This window comes from Pleurodeles waltl, chromosome 3_1 (assembly GCF_031143425.1).
Source record: "Pleurodeles waltl isolate 20211129_DDA chromosome 3_1, aPleWal1.hap1.20221129, whole genome shotgun sequence".
Classification (NCBI taxonomy): Eukaryota; Metazoa; Chordata; class Amphibia; order Caudata; family Salamandridae; genus Pleurodeles; species Pleurodeles waltl.
Genome location: NC_090440.1, coordinates 1092311681 through 1092330394, shown reverse-complemented (window position 1 = coordinate 1092330394; position 18714 = coordinate 1092311681). Strand labels below are relative to the sequence as shown.

The 18714-nt window shown below is 44.4% G+C and overlaps 1 protein-coding gene across 7 annotated transcripts in view; it reads right to left on the bottom strand.

Annotated features, from left to right (window-relative positions):
* NCAM1 (neural cell adhesion molecule 1) overlaps window positions 1–18714 on the bottom strand; it is a 974982-nt gene that overhangs the window by 37291 nt on the left and 918977 nt on the right. For 4 of the 7 annotated variants that reach the window (XM_069224356.1, XM_069224353.1, XM_069224354.1 and 1 more), the window contains 3 exons: window positions 4889–5096; window positions 4110–4226; window positions 650–1408 (listed from right to left, as the gene is read on the bottom strand). In XM_069224356.1, coding sequence (XP_069080457.1) covers window positions 650–1408; window positions 4110–4226; window positions 4889–5096 — 1084 coding nt within the window. The remainder of the gene's footprint in view (window positions 1–649; window positions 1409–4109; window positions 4227–4888; window positions 5097–18714) is intronic. The other 3 variants (XM_069224357.1, XM_069224358.1, XM_069224359.1) reach the window with 1 other exon arrangement.

The following is an 18714-nucleotide window of genomic DNA, read 5'->3' as shown; positions in this document are numbered from 1 at the left end:
GGAAGATACACCACTAAGGAAAGTTTTTCATATGTGAATGATTAATTTCAGGAAAGTGAGTGATCAGTCATATTTCATCAATACTTGGACGGCCTTATGCATCGATACATTGCACTATGGGTTACAAAGAGTTAGGTACGCTTACGCTTGTCTTCCTTGCAGCTTGGTAAGATCTGCAACGTGGGCAATATATTTGTCAACTGTAAAGTGCTCAGCCTCTAAGAAATAAATGCTATTTTGCAGTGGAAACGTTTGGATAGTAGTGTTCCCTTTGAATGTGATGCTTTTAAAGTTTAAGACCCATACTGTATTGCAGAACTAAAATACAACATGGATGGGTCTTCCCATTTGTCAGGAGTAAAGCAATTGAAACTTTAAGTGATTTATCTCTACTGACACGAATGACACAACATTCTACCGAATTTTAGGCAAATTAAGTTAATCGAGAACTGAACAAATTGGAGTGAGAAATTGGCCTGTGGTACCTATGTATACTTTCATATACTCAAAACAACGTGCATGTGTAGCTATCAGTTAGCTCATTAGAAGGAAACAATTAGATTAGTTTCAGGAATACCACACATAGAGGACAGCACAGCACAAATGCACAGAAACACGCAAAACACCAAAAGATTACAAGAAGCCATACTCGGTCTTGGCTGGAGCAGGCGATACAGAGGTGTCTGCAGTGGAAGAAGCAGGCGCAGGAGCTTGCCCACTAGCCACAGGGGCAGGAGCAGAAGTGCCAAGAGCTGCGAAAACATCCTTCGCAAGGTCAATGTCTGGGGTCGTGAAGGTCCCTCCGTCCATTTGAAAGTCCTCATTCTGGGAGGGGTTTGTAGAGATGGCGGAGGAAGCCTCGTTCTTCGGGCTGGTTGGGTTCTTAGCTGCCTCTGTTGGGCTCTTCACTGCGCTGGGCTGAGATACTTCCTTTTCTGGGCTTTTGAAGCTTGAGGTTTCCTGTTTGATCTGCTTGGCTTCAGAAGAAGCCGGCGAGCTAGTGGTGTTAGTAGGCTTACCACTGGCAGGGACTGCAGATGTCTCAGCTGGATTGGTAGCAGCACTGGAGCTAAGGACTCCCCCCGGTTTAGCAATGTTGCCGGAAGTCGTATTGTTAGTGCCCGGAGCAGAAGCTGGGGAATCGCTCAGATCAACAAGAGGGGCAACCTTTGGGGTTGATGTGGGCGGTGGCGAGGAAGCAGGCGGAGTGGCCTGACTAGGCTGGACAGAGTTTGAGTCGAGGACAGTGGATGCAGGTGGGGCGGTGCTCGAGGTTAGTGTCGTGGTCTCACTGGTGGGGCTGTTTTGAGCAGTGGCAAAGGTTTCGGTGATAGTGTCAGAGTTAGTAGTGACCGTTGTTACAGAAGGCAGCATGTCCTCAACAGTAGCTGTTGTATCGGCTGGATGCCTGTGAGAATGATAGGAGTAGAAGAGAATAGACAATGAAGCCCATAAAAAGCAAAGGCCGACTACACATACCACAAGTACCAACACAACATGCTGTTAAAAGCACACACACAATAGTAAAGCGAATCGGGAATACTTTGCAGCTGCGAGAGGCACAGAGAAATGTCTAAGCAGGAGGGAAAAACAAAAGGGAGGGGAAAAATTCGGAGCATATGAGCGGACCATTGGGTAATAAAATCTATAAAGTTTACAACCCTATCACTTACCTATATAACACAAAAATTAATTGCTTCAGACACATATGCAAATTCTTTACAGCATACATATTTTGCGCTTTATATGATGTTGCTTTTCTGTAAACGGATACAATGTAAAACCGTTCTATCACTGATATGGATCTTGCCCTTGTACAATATTTACACTAATTGGTGAATTTTGGATTATACTTCCTCTCAATATTCAGCCGCGAAGGACAGCACTAGATGAAAGAAACAGAGGCTACATGTAGCTACATTTCCACTGGGAATTCAACATATAATTGCGGCTCTAGATGTATCCCTGGTGTATTACAAATACACTTTTTCAAGAGCACAGCCGTGGAATCAATCAAATTACCCTCCACTAACTAGGCGTGCTGGATCCTACAATGGGTTGAGACAGTTAGATCAGGCACATTTCTTCTAAAATGACACTATTAGGTTTGTTATGGCTTATTAAAACAATTTGACAGCAACTGCAGTATATGCTTTGCCCGCGGGTTCATATGTCCTACATGCCCTTGAAATGGTCCCATGTGCCCACTCAAAAGCTGAGTCTGCAGACACCCCAAGAGGTGATGTCCCATTTTGACTTTAAAGATAGTAATGCCTGAAGAACAATGACATCGTGGACCCTTGTCTAGTACATCATCTTCCCTGCTACCCAACATAAAGTGTATTCCACAGATGCCCAAGGGAACGAAAGCCGCACTGCTAGAGAACAACTTTAAAGCCTCAGTTGGGAAGATAATTCATCAGCCGTTGAACACAATGTACACAGATTGTTAAAATGCCCTGTCTTGTGAGACACTGACAACGGCTGAAAGACACACAACTGGGAATCACCACCGTGGTGCCATCTCCAAAGCTTGCATTTTTCTGGGAAGATAGTTTGCTACTGTTTTACATTTGCAATATGGACACTGAATTCATTGAAGCCGATTAACCAGCAAGCTCAGACTATGTCAACTCAAAGGTTGGCTGTACTGAATTTATAGATTGGAGTAATTGCATTCAATTTGAACCTGTTAGAGTGACAATTGCAAAAAGAACAGATTTTGAAGCCCTAAGTGGGAAGGGTATGCTCAGACGTGCGTCCTGTGCTCGCTATGCCACCACCTTCAAGCTAGCCTGGCTGATGAGGGGTGATACCCCGAAACCGGTCCCAAGATGCTTGTTTCTGGTGCAGGGAGGACATAGCCTGGCAGTTTGAGCTGGACTGTTCCCAAGGGGTGCAGAGTCATGACTGATTTGCATATGGTTGGGTCCAAACTGGAATGGCATAGTGAACAAAATAACTGATGGGTTAAATCCAGATCCGTGACTGTGGGTGAATGTTTGAGTTGTTCCGCATTCTGTCTATTATCTGTTCTTTTTGCGTTCATCCCATTAAAGCATGCCTCATTGGCTTTGATAATGTAGGGAAAAAGTAGTCAATAAGAAAGTTTTGCTTCCTGTGTAGACTCCATATATGAGATGAAGAACTGAATGTCACAAACTGCATGATAATTGTCTGTATGTTTCGCTTGTGAAATAGTTCCTCATGAATTGCAGTGGAACGGTGTCCTGGACCGTGGAATGATAACAAAAATAGATAGCCAAGATAACAAGAAAAGAGTTAATTACTACTATGGGTGACACAAAAGCCCCATCCTAAGTACATTTTAGCTAACTGTAATAATACGTCCTCAGGCTGCTGCACTGTTGAGCCAGACGTAAAAAAGAATGGTTCCTCAGAGTTGAATATCACAGAGCATCCTAGCATCAACAACACAGTTAGAGGTGCTCAGGAAGTAAATAAACCAGACTCGTCAGAAAGTTCTCGAAGTTCCCACCAGCAGTTAAAATGTTTAGCTTTCATAAACTGAAGCAAATCTGTTTTGAAGTACTCCCAAAGTTTGCTGTATTACACGACTTACTTACAGGTCAAGAAAGTGTTATAAAAAAGTACGATCGCCTGGAGAAGGTGAGAGTATACGCTGGTAGTAGACCATAGTAAATTCTTAAATCTTTCAATATTGTAAAGCCTTAGTGCATTACAGAACTGGAATGTGAATTAAAAAGGCAAAGTTTTCATTATAACATGAAAGATTGACTAATTCTTTAACTTTTTGCATGTGCTGATCTCTCAAATGAGACATGCTTTTGATTTGTAATAGTTTACAAGCTTTAGACTCACATGTATTGGCAGCATCCGAAATTCTGTGCGGATGCTGATGGGAACTGTGGACTTTTTCTTTCAAAGGCCTTGCACATTCTCTGGAGGTTTGTAAGAATAGGTCCGTGTGTGCACAGTGCAGTGTATAGTTCATTGCATGATAGTGAATGAAAGGGAGGCCTGACCGCTCACCCGTAACTGTACAACACCCTGTTCTATACATTTAAGCTGATGTTTTCAAACGAGGTTTGTGAAAAACAGCAACTACAAACATTCTGGCAACATACTCAGGCTCTGTCAAAGGTGTGGTTTCATTAGGTTCAGTCTGATTCCCTCCATCATGGTTTGGCGTCCTCTCTTCTTCTGTCCGCACTTCCACTATTGGTTCCTTAGATTCGTCTTTCCTGAAGTAAATTAAAATAGTAGAATTACGAGACCCGACTTCACATCCCGCGTTTTTAGATCATACTACTGCAAAACAACTTGCATTCAAGTGGGAACATATAAAAACATTGTCTATGTAGATAGCTCGCGAGAAATAACTGTGATTCAGTGGACGTCAATTTGAAAGTAACGCCATTTGGCCACAATGGCATTTTTGGTTGGGGCGACAACAGCCCTTGGTGAAGTTACAACGTTCTCCACTGTAGCAAGTAAGTATACAAAGGAGGTTAAATTGATAGACTCAATGGAAAGCCGTGAGGAAAATAATAAATTACAAATGTTAGAAGTAATGGATAAAGAATTTACAGCTTTTCAACTCAAGAGAGGCAAAGAACTGTTGAAATGAGTGTGCCACAGTCTATCTACATATGTTTGCTAGCGACATCTGGACAGATGTAAGAGACTATGATGCCCTCTGGTGAAATGGATATACATGACTAGTGCAGCCAGACATAAACCAGATACATGGGACTTAAACGTTTTAATTTTTTCCAGTGGTCCTCTGACTATAATGAAAAGCCCTGACACCACTTTTTCCGCATTCCAATAGTAATACTTATGGTTTTTACGGGTTACAAAATGTCCTTTTCATCAGAAGAAGGATAACAGAATCAATACGTACGAGAAAGCAGCCTTCCCCTCCTCGATGTCTTTGCCCTTGGCGCCTGGCCCAGATTTTCCGCACAGATTCACTGCAATGCACATCAGGAGGCCACACTTGTTCAGGAAGTAACAGGTCACGTCGACAACCACCAAGAGGATGACAAACACGATGATGAGAATGCCTACAATGGCACCTGTGCCCAGGCCAGAGCCAGAGCTTGGACCAGCTAAGGTAAGCAAGAGAAATACAGATACATTCAGGAAGCATAAAAATATAATTTAGTTTTTCAATTCAACATACACACATTTGGCAAGGTTACCTACCAACCATAGTCAAATGAATACCTTTGCAAAAATCGAACTACTTTAAGGAATCTACAGTGCTTTATTCTCTATCTAATTCCAGATTTTCAGAAATAAACAGATAATGTTGCTTTACTTTAAATCTACTGCACATTCTTATTTAACGCCCCTCAATCCAAATGCAAACCACCCATGCCAAAGTCCAAAACAGTGATTCAATGCAACTACTTTGCAAAATGTCTGATAACCAAGTCTTTTTAGTTATTTGCCTACCAGTGACAGAGTTTTACACTAATAGGAACCCCTGAAAACAAAAAAATCTATTAATTAAAAGCAGAAATTGTTTATAGTTTTATAACCACAACGTAATCCTGTTTGAATTTCAGGACTGAAAAACTTATACTTGGCAATCATTCCCCTGTGTCTCAACTATTCAAGTTACATGATATTTCCATCAGGGTAGTCTACTTGCAAATTTAGTATATGTAGTACTTTTACCAAATGATTAAGAAATCTATGAGTTTTATTTACACTACGTAAACCCTTAAGACCATACACATAATTAATTTACATTGTGTCATTAACTATTTCGTTTGCTTTTGTATAACGTAACTGGTGCTCATATAAAGCACTATAGTGCCTGTGGGCAAGTTTGTGCTTTATAAAAACCACAAAAAGTACCTGCTTACACCCAGTTTGGTTTTTACTTCTTTTGTTTGCATTGGTCCACTTTTAATGTCTGCAGTTCAGTGTTAATGAGAGTATATCGGAATTTTATTTCAATCTGAGGAGTTTGTTGCAGTTTGTCTCCAGTTCCCAGCAAGAAGCTCTGTGGTTGCTGCACACTGCAGGGAACACTGGATTTAGGGCCAGATGTATCAAAAGGTTTTACCCATTCTGTGTCTATGGCAAAATGTGTTCATGCATATGGCCCATAGATTTAATACAACTTAAGCACTGATGTTGCAAGTGAGTAGGCATTGCCATGTGTATTTTTTGTGGCTGGCTGCTTTAGATATGTCTGTTTACATTTACTTGCTTTTACCGTAATTAAAGTTAGATTTCATCACCCTGTTGTTATAATAAGGCCAATGCTTTGACTACAAGAGAGGTAGTATAGTAAACACTAACCCTTACCCTTACTAACCCGTGCTTCCCATGCCACTGGATTCAAGCTAGCCTGGCTGATGAGGGGTGAAACCCCGAAACCGGTCCCAGGATGCTTGTTTCCGGTCCAGTGAGGACCTGGCTTGGCAGTTCGGTCTGGACTGTTCCCATGAGGAACAGGGTCAAGACTGATTTGCATATGGCTGGGTCCAAACTGGGGTGGCATGGTGAGCAAAAGAACGATGGATTAAACCCAGATCTATGACTGGGGGTGAGTGTTTGACAATGTTCAGCATTCTGTCCATCACTTGTTGTTTTTGCTTTGTCGCCCTAAGTGGGAAGGGTATGCCCAGACGTGGGTCCCGTGCTTCCCATGCCACTGGATTCAAGCTAGCCTGGCTGATGAGGGGTGAAACCCCGAAACCGGTCCCAGGATGCTTGTTTCCGGTCCAGTGAGGACCTGGCTTGGCAGTTCGGTCTGGACTGTTCCCATGAGGAACAGGGTCAAGACTGATTTGCATATGGCTGGGTCCAAACTGGGGTGGCATGGTAAGCAAAAGAACGATGGATTAAACCCAGATCTATGACTGGGGGTGAGTGTTTGACAATGTTCAGCATTCCGTCCATCACTTGTTGTTTTTTGCTTTGTCGCCCTAAGTGGGAAGGGTATGCCCAGACGTGGGTCCCGTGCTTCCCATGCCACTGGATTCAAGCTAGCCTGGCTGATGAGGGGTGAAACCCCGAAACCGGTCCCAGGATGCTTGTTTCCGGTCCAGTGAGGACCTGGCTTGGCAGTTCGGTCTGGACTGTTCCCATGAGGAACAGGGTCAAGACTGATTTGCATATGGCTGGGTCCAAACTGGGGTGGCATGGTGAGCAAAAGAACGATGGATTAAACCCAGATCTATGACTGGGGGTGAGTGTTTGACAATGTTCAGCATTCCGTCCATCACTTGTTGTTTTTGCTTTGTCGCCCTAAGTGGGAAGGGTATGCCCAGACGTGGGTCCCGTGCTTCCCATGCCACTGGATTCAAGCTAGCCTGGCTGATGAGGGGTGAAACCCCGAAACCGGTCCCAGGATGCTTGTTTCCGGTCCAGTGAGGACCTGGCTTGGCAGTTCGGTCTGGACTGTTCCCATGAGGAACAGGGTCAAGACTGATTTGCATATGGCTGGGTCCAAACTGGGGTGGCATGGTGAGCAAAAGAACGATGGATTAAACCCAGATCTATGACTGGGGGTGAGTGTTTGACAATGTTCAGCATTCCGTCCATCACTTGTTGTTTTTGCTTTGTCGCCCTAAGTGGGAAGGGTATGCCCAGACGTGGGTCCCGTGCTTCCCATGCCACTGGATTCAAGCTAGCCTAGCTGATGAGGGGTGAAACCCCGAAACCGGTCCCAGGATGCTTGTTTCCGGTCCAGTGAGGACCTGGCTTGGCAGTTCGGTCTGGACTGTTCCCATGAGGAACAGGGTCAAGACTGATTTGCATATGGCTGGGTCCAAACTGGGGTGGCATGGTGAGCAAAAGAACGATGGATTAAACCCAGATCTATGACTGGGGGGTGAGTGTTTGACAATGTTCAGCATTCCGTCCATCACTTGTTGTTTTTGCCTAGTAAACATATCCGCCACAACACAGTGGTAATTTAAGGAAACAGCGGTTAAAATAATGTTTGTCTAATGTATGCAATGCCCTTTCTGCTACTGATTCTGGTTGTGGAAAGAAGACTGGGAGTTCCACAGTTTGGTTTAGATGAAACGGTGATATGACTTTTGGTAAAAATTGTGGATTTGTACGGAGAACCACTTTATGTTTATGTATTTGTATAAAGGGTTCTTGGATAGTAAATGCATGTATTTCGCTAGCTCTTCGTAGAGAAGTGATGGCTATTAGAAAGGCTACTTTCCAAGTCAAGAATTGGATATTACAAGAATGCATGGGTTCAAATGGTGGACCCATGAGTTGTGTTAGTACAATATTAAGATTCCACGAAGGTACTGGTGGTGTCCTTGGGGGTATGATTCTTTTTAGTCCCTCCATAAAGGCTTTGATAACTGGGATTCTAAAAAGCGATTTTGTATGTGTAATCTGAAAATAATCAGATATTGCAGTAAGATGGATTTAAAGGAAGAAAAAGCAAGATTTGCTTTTTGTAAGTGTAGTAAACAACTTACAATGTTTTGTATGGAGGCATTTAGCGGCGTAATTTGATTGGCCTGGCAGTAGAAAACAAACCTTTTCCATTTATTAGCATAACAATGCCTTGTGGGTTTTCTTGCTTGTTTAATGACCTCCATACACTTAGATATCCGAATTCTAAGATTTCAGGAGCCAGATTGCTAGGTTGAGCGATGCTGGATTCGGGTGCCTGATCTGTTGTTTGTGTTGTGTTAACAGATCTGGTCTGTTGTTTGGTAGTTTGATGTGCGGTACTACCGAGAAGTCTAACAGTGTGGTGTACCACGGTTGGCGAGCCCATGTTGGTGCTATGAGTATTAGTTTGAGTTCGTTTTGACTCAGTTTGTTGACCAGAAAAGGAATGAGTGGGAGAGGGGGAAAAGCGTAAGCAAATATCCCTGACCAGCTGATCCATAGAGCATTGCCCTTGGACTGAGGGTGTGGGTATCTGGATGCGAAGTTTTGGCATTTTGCGTTTTCTTTTGTTGCAAACAGATCTATGTTTGGTGTCCCCCAGCAGTAGAAGTGATCTTTTAGAATTTGGGGATGTATTTCCCATTCATGAGACTGTTGGTGATCTCGACTGAGATTGTCGGCTAACTGATTGTGAATGCCTGGTATATATTGTGCTATCAGGCGAATGTTGTTGTGAATTGCCCAATGCCAAATTTTTTGCGCTAGGATACACAGTTGTGACAAGTGCGTCCCCCCCTGTTTGTTTAAATAATACATTGTTGTCATATTGTCTGTCTTGACAAGAATATGTTTGTGGGCTAGAAGGGGCTGAAAGGCTTTTAGTGCTAGAAAGACTGCTAGCAGTTCTAAATGATTTATGTGAAGTTGTTTTTGTTGACTGTCCCATTGACCTTGTATGCTGTGATTGTTGAGGTGTGCTCCCCACCCAATCATGGAGGCGTCTGTTGTGATAATGGCGTGAGGTACTGGGTCTTGAAAAGGCCGCCCTTTGTTTAAATTTACAGGCTTCCACCATTGAAGCAAAGAGTGTGTTTGGCGGTCTATCAACACTAGATCTTGGAGTTGACCCTGTGCGTGCGTCCATTGTTTTGCTAGGCACTGTTGTAAGGGCCGCATGTGTAGTCTTGGGTTTGGGACAATAGCTATGCATGAGGACATCATGCCTAGTAGTTTCATCACAAACCTGACCGTGTATTGTTGGTTTGATTGCATGCTTGACTTTATATTTTGAAACGACTGGACTCTTTGTGGACTTGGAGTGGCAATTGCTCTTTGTGTGTTGAGTGTTGCTCCCAAGTACTGTTGTATTTGGGATGGTTGTAAATGTGATTTTTGGTAATTTATAGAAAACCCTAGTTTGTGCAGAGTATCTATTACATATTGCATGCGAATTTGACATTGTTGTTGAGTGTTGGCTTTTATTAGCCAATCGTCTAGATACGGGAATACGTGCATGTGATTTCTCCTTATAAGAGCTGCTACTCCAGCTAGGCATTTTGTAAATACCCTGGGGGCCGTTGTTATTGCGAATGGCACCACTTTGAATTGGAAACGTTTGCTTTGTATTACAAACCTGAGGAATTTCCTGTGAGATGGATGGATGGGTATGTGAAAATACGCATCCTTTAGATCCAGTGTTGTCATGTATTCCCCTTGTATTAGTAAAGAGACTACATCCTGTAGTGTTACCATGTGGAAATGATCTGATTTGATGAAGAGATTCAGTGTTCTGAGATCTAAAATAGGCCTTAACGTTTTGTCTTTCTTTGGGATGAGGAAATACAGGGAGTAAACCCCCTGTTCCTCTCTGGTGATAAGGTACCAGTTCTATGGCTTCTTTTGCTAGTAGTGCTTGGACCTCTATTTGTAATAGGTCGAAGTGTTGTATTGACATTCTGTGCGTTCTTGGGGGAACATCTGGAGGGAATCTTGTGAACTCTATACAGTAACCATGTTGGATAATTGATAAAACCCACGTGTCTGTGGTAATGTGTGTTCAATTGTGGTGGTATTTTGTTAATCCCCCCCCCCCCTCTGGTGATATGTGTTGGGGAAGTGTGACATTGAAGTCACTGCTTGCTACCAGGGGTCTGCTTGGCAGGCTGGAATTTCCCTCTTCCTCTTGGGAACTGTCCTCTGTAGGAACCACGAAACCCCCCTCTCTGGTACTGAGATTGGTAAGTGGGTTTTGTTTGGGAGGTGGATGGTTCTGAGGGTTGCTGTCTAAACCCTCCCCTAAATTGTGGTTTCATAAATGTTCCCCTGTATTGAGAGGAGTAGAGCGCGCCCATGGCTTTGGCCGTGTCCTTTTTCATTTTTTCTATTGCGGTATCCACTTCCAAGACGAATAGTCGATGTTGATTAAACAGCATATTCAATAAAGCTTGCTGTATCTCTGGTTTAAATCCAGAACTTCTAATTGTTACTGCTGTATTTACAGTTCGTGCCGCTGTATCAGCAGTCTATTGCAGAGCGGATCTGGTTGTTCAATATGGCCTGTCCTTCTTCAACCACTTGTTGGGCACGTTTTTGATGCTCTTTGGGGAGGTGCTGGATGATGTCTTGCATCTCGTCCCAGTGTGCTCAGTCGTTGCGGGCAAGGAGGGCTTGTGAGTTGGCAATTCGCCACTGATTGGCTGCTTGCGATGCCACTCTTTTCCCTGCTGCGTTGAATTTACGACTTTCCTTATCAGGGGGTGGCACATCCCCTGATGACTGCGAATTAGCCCATTTTCTTGCAGCCCCCACAACAACTGAGTCCGGAGGGAGCTGTTGTGTAATAAACACAGGGTCTGACGGGGACGGTTTATATTTCTTCTCGACCCTTGGCGTGATTGCTCTCCCTTTCACTGGTTCTTGGAAAACCTGTTGTGCATGTTTAAGCATGCCTGGTAACATTGGCAGGCTTTGATACGATGCATGCGTGGATGCCAGAGTGTTAAACAGGAAGTCATCTTCCACTGGTTCTGAGTGCATTGTTACATTGTGAAATGTTGCTGCTCTGGCCAGTACCTGCGTGTAGGACGTACTGTCCTCTGGCGGTGAAGGTTTTGCTGGATAACACTCTGTACTGTTGTCCGAAACTGATGGGTCGTATAGATCCCAGGGGTCCGCATCGTCTTGAGTCATCCCTGTATGTGTGGGTGACTGTGCCATTGATGTACCCACTGGTGACAACTGTGGGGATTGAAGTGGGGACGTTTGTGGTGAGAAATGTGGGGGTGGTGACCTTTCTCTAACCACTTTGGCTTTTGGTTGCATCTCAGTCTTGTGAAAAGTCAGTTTTCTTTTGGACTTGAGCGGAGGGATGGTTTGTGTGTGTTTCTGGATTTCTAGCCTTTGCTGAGTTTGATCATACTCTTCTAAATCCAGTTCCTGCTCAAATCTGTGCTTTTCTTTGAGCTGTAGAGAGAGCCCCTGCTTTTCCGTGTAGGATGTCTTTTTCGGCTCCAATGCCGTTTTTTTCGGTATCGAAACCCTGACGGAGATTGTCGGTTTCGGCTCAGAGTGGCTTTTTTGAGGTTTACTCGACTCGATTATTCGATGCCGACTCTTTTCGGTGCCGGTTTCTCGACCGGAGTCGGAAGTCTTCGGCACTAATTTGGCCTTTTTCGGTGCCGATGTTACTTGGTCACCGTCTTTTCTGTGGGTTGAGCCATGGCCTTCCGGCAGTGGCGTCCCCGAGGCCTTTTGTTTCTTGACCTGACCTTGGGTGTGGGACGGGGCAGGTGTACTCACTTTTTGTGCCGCCCTCGGTGGATGGATAGCCGCATCTCTTCTTCCTCGGCGTCGAGATGTTGTGACTGTTTCGACGCCATCTGTAACCGTCTTGCACGTCGATCTCTTAAGGTCTTCTTGGATCGAAACGCTTTGCAGGCCTCACAAGTATCCTCTCTGTGTTCGGGCGATAAACACAGGTTACAGACCCGATGCTGGTCTGTGTAAGGATACTTGGCGTGGCACTTCGGACAGAAACGGAAAGGGGTCCGGTCCATTAGTTCTTTGTCGACGGGTGTGGTCGGGCCGACCAGGCCTTGATTAAGTGCGGAAGCCCCGAAGGGCCCCCGAAGCGGTCTTGTTGACGGTGCCGATGTGATGATACTGAACAGGTCCCGAACGCAAACAATACCGACGAATTTCGATGATTTTCTAAGTTTCCCCGATTCGAATTACGGAGCGAAGAGGAACACGTCCGAACCCATTGGCGGAAAGAAAACAATCTAAGATGGAGTCGACGCCCATGCGCAATGGAGCCGAAAGGGAGGAGTCACTCAGTCCCGTGACTCGAAAAGACTTCTTAGAAGAAAAACAACTTGTAACACTCCGAGCCCAACACTAGATGGCAGGATAATGCACAGCATGTGTATCTGCAGCTACACATGCCATCGAACATATATATATATATATAGCATCATTAATGTAGTGCTGCCTCCTCCTACAGCTAATGAATAATCTAAGCCCAACTGAACGATTTTTTGACAATTACATTTAGGACAAGATGTTTTTGTCAGACGATATTTTTGCATGGAAAAAATCTAGCATACAACTCCACCAACAGTAGTTAATGTCAGCACTGTTAACTTTGGAACACTACGCATTAATGGATTCCTAAGCCAAGTCATCAATTTCGATTTCTTATGAATTAGAAATAAAATACAGAACCACATTCACAAAAGGGTGGGGAGGCAGGACCTCACAGAAAAATAAAGAACAAGCAGAAATGGAATGATGACTGTTGCAGGTGAAGCATTTTCCTTAACCGACTGAAGTCGAACTGTGCCAGACACCTTCTCAAGTGTTTTCACAGACTTAGCACATACTGAGGCGAGGTACTTTCTCGTGACCATGACATAAATGTATATCATAATGGCAGACTGGATGCATGTTTTATGATATATAAATAGGATATTGTACTGCACAATAAGTACTGGTATAAAACTCATTTTTCACAGATAGTTTCTACAGATGCCTGTGAAATCGAAATTTCATCCCATGATAGGTGTAGTTCAAGTATTATTTTTTTCCCTCAAGGAAAACATGACAGTGCGGATAATGACTGATGGAGGTACAAATAAGACATCAATTAGAGATTACATTTCATAGAAAATACTTATGGGGACTGGTGCAGACAGAAGATGACTGCAAAGTCAACCAGGTTTAGGATTATATTACTGACAGCTTTTCTCAAGTATAGATGAACTAGTCCTTGCAAAACCGCTGCTTCTCTACCCCTTTACATGTCTGTAGGAATGGGCTTACTAAAAGATTGTCCAGTTTTCAGTGCGTTAGTGCCAGCAGTAGAAAGAAGAAGTAAGGAGGGGCCGAGAGCCGGGATCAAGCCTCAAGTGCTGGGAAAAAACAGATATATAAATTATGCGTTTTTTCCTAGCTGCCTATTCACTCTTCTCCTTGCTGCTGCACGCCTGACATGGACAAAGAGCAAAACCGTCATCGAGGAGTACCAAACGGAGGGTGGATGGTGAAGGCTCAGGCAGCAGATAGGGCTAGAGTGTGAGCTACGAGCTAAAGGGAGAAAGCTTGAGGCATAAGGTGAAAAGCACTCTGAGGGGCAGGTGGATGCTATTAACTTAATTTCTCTTAGCCGCAGTAAATAAAGACAACTTAATCATTCCACCTATCCTAACGCATGCTGAGGCAATTCAAAGGAGCTACTACCTGCGGGCATTAAAAATTAGGTAACTTACTCATATAACTGGCCGCCCTTCTATTTCCGATTTCTGGGAACAGATGTAGATGGACGCTTTGCACTGCAGAATGTACTTAAAACTGCAAATGGGAGTGTGTCAAGTGCCGCTGAACAAGCCTTTCGGTCTCAAGCTTCCGCACTGTAACTGTGGCATCAGCTTCACTCTAACTTCCTGTGCCCCTGAGAACAAGGCTAATGTTTTGATAAACCTGTCATCTAGCTCAATCTTAGAAGAAAATTATATGAGAAGGTGTACCGCCCATTATGGAGACTCGCATGGTCAAAATAGAAAAGCTCCTAAAATATACATCTTTCCATTTTTTTTTAAAGAAATACTATTCTAAATTCTACAAATGCTCCCTCCGTGGCATGGCCAGTGGACATGAAGCTCCACCTGGGGCCGTAGGCACTCTCGCCCCTGTGCCGAATAGGTGTTCTATGGGTCCCGCCCTAGAGGCTTATCTGTCTTGACTGAGTGTTGCCTTGCGTAGGCCCCAATGGCATGGCCGCGCCGCTCGTCTCACCATTTTGCAGAGATCTTTTGTAATAATGTTTCCAAGCGAGGGGCACAAGACTTATCGAAGTGATAAATCTGCTTCCAAAATTCTACGTCACAATTTCCTACCCACCTACAAGAATGCTGATCACTCATGCCTTAGGGTCGAAGGCGGTAAGTATTGTGCAACAATAAACATGCACGTCGTGATACTTTAAGCTCCTAACATTGGCTGGCTCCTCCTGATTGCTCAGAACTAGTTTTTTTCCCATGCCCCCTTTTCCATTGGTTTCTACTGGATTCTGTATCATTCTTGCAACACTAAAGGCATCCGTTGCTGCAACTGTGTGGATTCTCTTTTCCCTTGTCTGAAAGTCATGGCATCGGAACTGGAATCTGCAGAGGAGGAGTGTCTCACACTTCTTTTTAGGTCTCGCCTGTGACAGTGTGAACGCTGCAAGAGCTCTCGATTGCAAGAGATACTGTATACAAGGGGCATCCAGCCCACCCATTGCTAAACATACCTTGGCTTTGCTGTCACCATATTTTGCTGCCTTCTAATTGGCCAGTGCCTGCTGACTTCACTTCCTTTACTTTCAGCTGGAGCATGGACCAAATACTGATTGCCTCAGATTGACTGCTGTCCTTCAGCTGATAGCGCCGTGATTGAGGTACTACTTTTACTGTTCCTCTTTTCTGTTGTCCATGTAGAATCCCTTGCATTTGTAGCTGCTGTACTATGCTACATACAGTTCAAAGAAGCCTTTTTCTCTTTTGATGTGGATGTCTAGCGTGAGAACATACATTATCTGCTTTTATTATGAAAAGAGATGTAATCTGCTTCAAAATGTATTTTCACTAAGACATGGACATGAGCATAATTGCTCTATATATCTGAAAGAAATTAAATTTTTTCCACTTATGAGGAGATTTACGGATTAGCTCTGAATCACAAGGGTGTTGTGTCAAGACCTAGAAATCACTGGCAAAGCCAATAGTCTTTGCCTTTGAGACTATTTGGCTCTGCCATTGCCTTCTATTCATGCTATACAGCATGGGCATTGCTAACTTTGGCAAAGATGTACAAGTTACTTACCTATGGTAACTATCTGGTAGAGGCATATTCTAGTTGCAGATTCCTTACCTTACAATTTTCCCCCAGCCGTCAGACTAGATTCGGGGATTTTTTCTTCAAGCAATACTCTTGTGCGTCAGTAGGTGGCGTCGGTTGACTTCGCGGGCGTCATTGGCGTCGCAGTCGCCGTGATGACCTCACGAGTACTACGTAGACGCCGCCTCAGCGCAGTGACATCAGCTTCTTTTATTCACTTTCCACACCAAAGCGCAGAGCCGCTAAGAACACTGAGCTGGTGCGCTAGAGCTAAGGACCTGAATGGGGAATCACTAGAAATAATTTCGCAAGCAGGGAGGATTGGTGGGCCTGTAAGGAATCTGCAACTAGAATATGTCTCTACCAGATATTTCGTTACCAAAGGTAAGTAACTTGTACATCTCATAGAGACTTATAGTTGCAGATTCCTTACCTCAAAATAGATACCCAAGCAATGCCATCCTCGGAGGTGGTCTGCGAACCAAGATCATACTAGAAAGTCCTGCAGTACCGAAAGACCAAAGTAGGCATCCCAACAGACCTGACTGTCCAGGCAGTAATTTTAGCAAACGTGTGCAGGGATGCCCACATAACTACCTGGCAGATATCCAGGACAGGAAGTCTGCGTACTAACGCAGTGGAAGCAGCAGTCACTGTGGTGGAATGAGCGCCAAGCCCTCAGGGCGTTGCTTCTTGGCCAAAGCATAGCACATCTTGATGCAAAGAAGTACCCATTGAGAGATGGTACATTTTTGCACCGCTTTCCCTTTCTTCGCACCCACATATCCAACAAAGAGTTTATCGTCCACCCGGAAATCTTTAGTACGATTGAGATAGAACGCCAATGCTCTTTTTGGGTCCAGATGGTGGAGTCTCTCCTCCTTATGAGAAGGATGTGTGGGTGCGTAAAAAGTAGGCAAGGTGATGGACTGGCCTACATGAAAAGACGTAACAAACTTGGGAAGGAAGCCTTAGTGCGCAACACCACTTTGTCAGGGCGCACAGAGCTTGAAGCTCTCTTACTTTGGGAGCAGAAGTTATGTCTAGGAAGTTGGCTCTATATACACTATCTCAAAGTGAGAGATAGTGTGTACAGAGTCCAAGGGTTCCCCTTAGAGGTTGATAGTGGCAAAATGAGATAATACTAATGCTCTATTTTGTGGTAGTGTGGTCGAGTAGTAGGCTTATAAGAGGGTAGTGTTAAGCATTTGTTGTACACACACAGGCAATAAATAAGAAACACCCACTCAAAGAATTACTCCAGGCCAATAGATTTTTATATAGAAAAATATTACATATACTTAATACGGCCACACTGGACTTACAATGTCTAAGAATGGACTTAGACACTGTAGGGGCATATTGCTCATGCGGCTATGCCCTCACCTGTGGTATAGTGCACCCTGCCTTAGGGCTTTGAGGCCTGCTAGAGGGGTGACTTACCTATGCCACAGGCAGTATTTTGTGTGCATTGCATCTTCAGGAGGATTACATGTCGACCTTGCCTTTTTCTCCCCACCAACACACACAATATGCAATGGCAGTGTGCATGTGTTAGGTGACAGGTCCCTTAGGATGTCACAACACATGCTGCAGCCCTTAGGGACCTTCCCTGGTCACAGGGCCCTTGGTACCACTGGTACCTTTTACAAGAGATTTATCTGTGTGCCAGGGGTGTGCCGATTGTGGAAACAATGGTACATTTTTAGTGAAAGAACACTGGCACTGGTGCCTGGTTAGCAGGGTCCCAGCACACTTCTTAGTCAAGTCAGCATCAATATCAGGCAAAACTTGGGGGGTAACTGAAACAAGGAGACATTTTTTACATGATGGCAACAAGAAAGACAGTTTTGAAAGTGAGGAGCTGTAGAGGGCAATTGTGCATTGGCTCAAAGGGAGTACACATTAAGTAAGTAAGGACAAGACTGAGGTCCCACTGAGGCATGATAAATGGAGTAGGAGGAAATAAATTGGTAAGACCTTTAAGTAATCGATTGACAATAGGAGACATAAAGAGTGAGGGCTGATCAGGTAACCTAAGAAAGGCCGAAATAGCTGATAAATACACTTCAATGGTGCCCAAAGCAGAGACCTGCTGAGCTAAAGAAAGAATTAACAAAAGAACCTCAGAAAGAAGAGCAAAGAGGGGATCAACAGATTTGTTGGTACACGATGCCACAGGTTTATGCAAACGACAGGCGTATACCGTTTTGGTGGAGGGAAGCCTGGCTGGCAAGATAACGCCACAGATTTCGGGTGGAAGGTCAAAAGCCGTCAACTGCCACCGCTCAATCTCCACGCAGTAAGGCGCAGCTTGGACAGGTTCAGGTGGAGAACCGTCCCCTGCTTCTGCGTCAGAAGATCCTCCCCAAGAGGCAGTCTGAGTGGAGGATCGGTGGCCATGCTCAATAGCTCTGGATACTAAACTCTCCGTGCCCAGTCCGAAGCAACAAAGATAAGTTGGGCCCGGTCATTCCTGATCTTCTTAAGAACTCTGGGCAGAAGTGGTATAGACGAAAAGGAGGCCAGAGTTCCACTCAAGATGAAAAGCGTCTCCGAGCGAGTGCCACCTTGGAAACTCCAATGCGCAAAACAGCTGACATTGTGCGTTCTCTGTGGAGGCAAACAGATCTAACCAAGGCTCTCCCCACTGCTGAAAGAGACCTTGCGCCAGCTCCGGATGGGGACACCATTCGTGATTGGCTATGCATCTACAGCTGAGTTTGACGTTCAGAGAGCTTGCCAGATTTTGAACCAGCAGGGTAATGTCCTGATGTTCCAGCCATGTCCAGAGGTATATTGACTCCTGACAAAGGGTTCACAATCCTACTCCGCCCTGTTTGTTGCAGTACCACATGGCAGTGGTGTTGTCCGTGAACACTTTTACTACTTTCCCTTTGAGAGAGAGAAGAAATGCTTTCAACGCAAGCCTCATCGCCTGGAGCTCCAGAAGATTGATATGGAGCC